This window comes from Loxodonta africana, chromosome 8 (genome assembly GCF_030014295.1).
Source record: "Loxodonta africana isolate mLoxAfr1 chromosome 8, mLoxAfr1.hap2, whole genome shotgun sequence".
NCBI lineage: Eukaryota > Metazoa > Chordata > Mammalia > Proboscidea > Elephantidae > Loxodonta > Loxodonta africana.
Genome location: NC_087349.1, coordinates 120,799,478 through 120,803,616, shown reverse-complemented (window position 1 = coordinate 120,803,616; position 4,139 = coordinate 120,799,478). Strand labels below are relative to the sequence as shown.

At 55.3% G+C, this 4,139-nt stretch overlaps 1 protein-coding gene across 1 annotated transcript; it reads right to left on the bottom strand.

Annotated features, from left to right (window-relative positions):
* Positions 1-227: 227 nt before the first annotated feature.
* Positions 228-3,901, bottom strand: GCK (glucokinase). Its single transcript, XM_023558616.2, has 2 exons — positions 3,358-3,901; positions 228-2,943 (listed from the first exon to the last, which is right to left on the bottom strand). Exons 1-2 carry the CDS (start codon positions 3,468-3,470, stop codon positions 2,799-2,801), a joined length of 258 nt encoding a protein of 85 aa, XP_023414384.2. The 5' UTR covers positions 3,471-3,901; the 3' UTR covers positions 228-2,798.
* Between the last annotated feature and the right edge of the window lie 238 nt (positions 3,902-4,139).

Below are 4,139 nucleotides of genomic sequence, written 5' to 3'. Positions count from 1 at the left end.
TAGAAATCCCCTTAAACCATAGCTCCCAAACCCCCGCCCTTGCTCTGCTGACCTTTGAAGCATTCAGTTTATCCCGGAAACTTCTTTGCTTTTGGTCCAGTCCAGTTGAGCTGACCTTCCCTGTATTGAGTATTGTCCTTCCCTTCACCTAAAGTAGTTCTTATCTACTATCTAATCTGTAAATAACCCTCTCCCACCCTCCCTCCCTCCCCCTTCTCATAACCACAAAAGAATGTGTTCTTCTCAGTTTGTACTATTTCTCAAGATCTTATAATAGTGGTCTTATACAATATCTGTCCTTTTGCATCTGACTAATTTCACTCAGCATAATGCCTTCCAGGTTCCTCCATGTTATGAAATGTTTCACAGATTCGTCACTGTTCCTTATCAATGCGTAGTATTCCATTGTCTGAATATACCATAATTTATTTAACCATTCATCTGTTGATGGACACCTTGGTTGCTTCCATCTTTTTGCTATTGTAAACAGAGCTGCAATAAACACGGGTGTGCATATATCTGTTCATGTAAAGGCTCTTATTTCTCTAGGGTATATTCCGAGGAGTGGGATTTCTGGGTTGTATGATAATTCTATTTCTAGCTTTTTAAGAAAACACCAGATAGATTTCCAAAGTGGTTGTACCATTTTACATTCCCACCAGCAGTGTATGAGTTCCAATCTCTCTGCAGCCTCTCCAACATTTATTATTTTGTGTTTTTTGGATTAATGCCAGCCTTGTTGGAGTGAGATGGGATCTCATTGTAGTTTTAATTTGCATTTCTCTAATGTCAAATAGCCAAACTTTTGGTTAGCAGCTGAGCTCTTAAAATCACTGCACCACTAGGGTTTCATAGATAACAAAGGCACCTCAGTTACTCAGAAATTCCAAGAACAAATTATGCAGAGTAACTCTTTACCCCTCCCTGTGGCCGTTGAGTTGATTCCAACTCACAGCGACCCCAAAGGACAGAGTAGAATTGCTCCATAGGTTTTCCTAGGCTATAATCTTTATGTAAGCTGACTGTCACATCTTTCTTCTTCAGATTGGCTGGCAGGTTTGAACCGCCAACCTTTCAGTTAGCAGCTGAGCACTTAACCACATCACCAGGGCTTCTATTCTTTATCCCACAATGTGTAATTACGTTTATGCGGAAAATGGCCCTAGATTAATTAATTTGGCTTGGATAACTCTAACTGATAGTTCCTGAGTGGCGCAAACGGTTAAGTTCTCACTACTAACTGAAAGGTTGATGGTTCAAACTCACCTAGAGGTGCCTGGAAAGAAAGGCTTGGTGATCTAAAAGGTCACAGCTTCAAACTCCTGTGGAATTCTCTGCACACATGGGGTCACCATAAGTCAGAATCCACTTGACAGCAACTAACAACAAACTCTAAATAGGCATTTTACCCATGTGAGCATCAGGAAGGACCTTAGAAATCGTCTGAAATATTGCATCCCTGGCCCCCCAATCCCTACAACCACCTAAATGGTCTCAAGGGGATATAACTTGTCCTGTGAGGCTAGGCAGCAGCAGGGACAGCTCCTGGGGGAGCCCTGCCCCAAGTCCAGAGCAATGCCCAGCCCCATGAAGTCCTAGGACACTCAGGACTTTAGCACTGAGCATTGAGAGGTCAACAGACTCACAGGCCTCATCCCATGGCAGGCAGGCAGGCTGGACCGGCAAAGGCAGGGACTGTCCAATGTCTCTGACCCCCACTCCCCTGCCACCCCCATTCCTGTTCCGTCTGCTCTGTTACTTATAACACTCCCCAGGGTACAGCTGGGGGAACGGACAGTGAATTCCAGGAAATATCTAGGCCTACAGAAGCGGCTGTGTGCAAGTGAAGACATCTCTTTATGTACTGTGCCTCATGCAGAGGGGCTAAAGAATGGTTGACAAAGCCATGTTTGAAACTTTTAAATGTTTTAATTAAAAAAACATGAAGTCACAGGTTGGGTGTGGAGAGGGTAACACAACACCTGGGAGATCTGGTGAGAAGAAAGGGCCTGGGTGTCTCTTGGCTAATTGGGGCAAGGCTGTGGGAGCTGAGGATGCCATCCCCAAGCTGCTCCCTGGCCTCTCGGTGGGAGCAGGTGGGGGGATCCTCCCCCTGTGTGGGTTCCTAACCCAGAGGGCTGGCACCATCCCTCGGGCAGGGGCTTTGGGGACCTTCTTTGAGGGTCCATTCCAGGACCACAAACCAGGCCGAACCAACCAGGGATGGGGACACAGAGGGGCAAGGCCAATATCTCTAAGCCTTTTGGGGGTACCACAGCCCAGAGGCCTCCACAGTGGAGCTGGACCCCCTTCCCATTACTCTCCTGGGCCCCTTGAGCCACAGGCAAGATGGCAAGGGTGGCAGTACAGAACCATCAGGCGTGGGTGATCAGCAGCCCCCGGCCACAGTCTGGCCAAGCTGATGGAGCCACCTCCCCATGTGGGCTGAGTTCCCTGGGAAGCAAGGCCCCAGCAATGTCCAGAGCAGCAGCCTCCTCCCTGAGCAGGGACCCAGGGTTGGCTGAGCCAGGACAGAGCTCCAAGAGGGAAGAGAAGATGCAACGGTCTTGAATGTGCAGCTCTGGTCTGGGTTGTGGGATTCAAGCAAGGTGAGGGGCTCTGTGGGGTTTCCGTTCCTGCTCATCCCAGCCCCTCCCTCCTCCCAAGGGCCGTCAGTCCCACTGACTCAGAGAGGAGGCCTATATGGGCCCCGGTGGGGCCTTCCCCATCTTCCCTGGGGTCGGAGGCTTCCAGGGTCCTTGCAAGGAGAGGCGTCCTGCCCTGGCCCAGGCTGCTTTTCACTGGCCCAGCATGCAAGCTTTCTTACAGGCCACGGCGGAGATGAGCGCCGCCCCCCGGCCGCTGCCCTCCTCCGACTGGATAAAGGTGATCTCGCAGCTGGGCGTAAGTCTCCGTACGCTGGCGTGGAAGCGTTCCTTGAAGCTGAGGATGAAGGAAACAGTCCTGGCCACTGTCTCCTCCCTTCCCTCCCAGGCCCCACCTCGCCCCTTTCCCGTTTGCGGAACGCAGTCGCAAGGGGGTAAAGCTAGGGGACAGAGGCAGGCCTTGGTCAGGGGACTCTTCCCCACATCTGGGCCACGGAGGAAGAGAAGAGGAAGGCAGAGGGAAGATCAAAGGTTCCTGTAACTGTAAGCCGCAAGGGACATCGGAGAGCGCCCCTTTCAGTCTCCATTTTTCAGGTGGGGGACTGAGGCAGAGAGCTCTCCGGTCAGGACACAGACGCACGAGGGAGTGGGGCCAGTAGTGAGCGAGGGAGGTGGGAGGGCTGCTCCCCGGAGGCTCCGACTGCAGAGGGCCGGGGCGCGCCTTTGCCCTCCCACCCGCAGCGGCGCTCACCTGGGATGCAGCTTGTACACGGAGCCGTCCACGCCCACGGTGATGTGCATCACCTCCTCGCTGCGGCTCTCGCGCATGCGGTTGATGACGCCCGCCAGCCCGGCCGAGCACATCTGCGCGGCGCGCGTGGACACGCTCTCGCAGGCTAGGCGCACGATGTCGCAGTCGGTGGCCGAGGCGCGCAGCCCCAGGGTGCTCAGGATGTTGTAGATCTGCTTGCGGTCGCCCGAGTCGCTGCAGAGGCGACGGGGGAGATGGGCCGGTCGCAAGAGGGTCGGCCCCGCGGTTCCGCTCGACCCGCGCCTCCCGCACCGAGAGGTGGTTGAGACGGAGGGGCCGGGACCCAGCCGGCGGAGCCGCGAGGGAGTTCGCCCGGTGCTCACGACCTGGGGCCTCTTGTTGGAGAAATGGGGGCGACTCCTGCCTACGTAATCTCCACGCAAAGCTACCGGGGGCGTGGGCTCCGGAGGGGCGCGAAGCCTGATCCTGCCACGCACCAGCCAATAACCCGGGTTATTACTAGTCTCTTTAAGCCCCGGGTCCCCTCTCTAACGTAGGGCGACAACAATGCCGCGCCTCGGGGCTGTGGTGGGGTAAAGGGGGTGGTGAGTTTCCGAAGGGGACTCGCGGTTACCGTGCCCCGCCCCGCCCCGCCCCGTTCCCCTTCCCGCCCCTTCCCGCCCCCGCCCCATCCCCGCCCCGTCCCCTAGCCCCGCCCCGTTCCGCCCCGCCCCGTCCGCCCCGCCCCGCCCCCTACCGGGCCCCTGCTCCGGTTCCGGGCC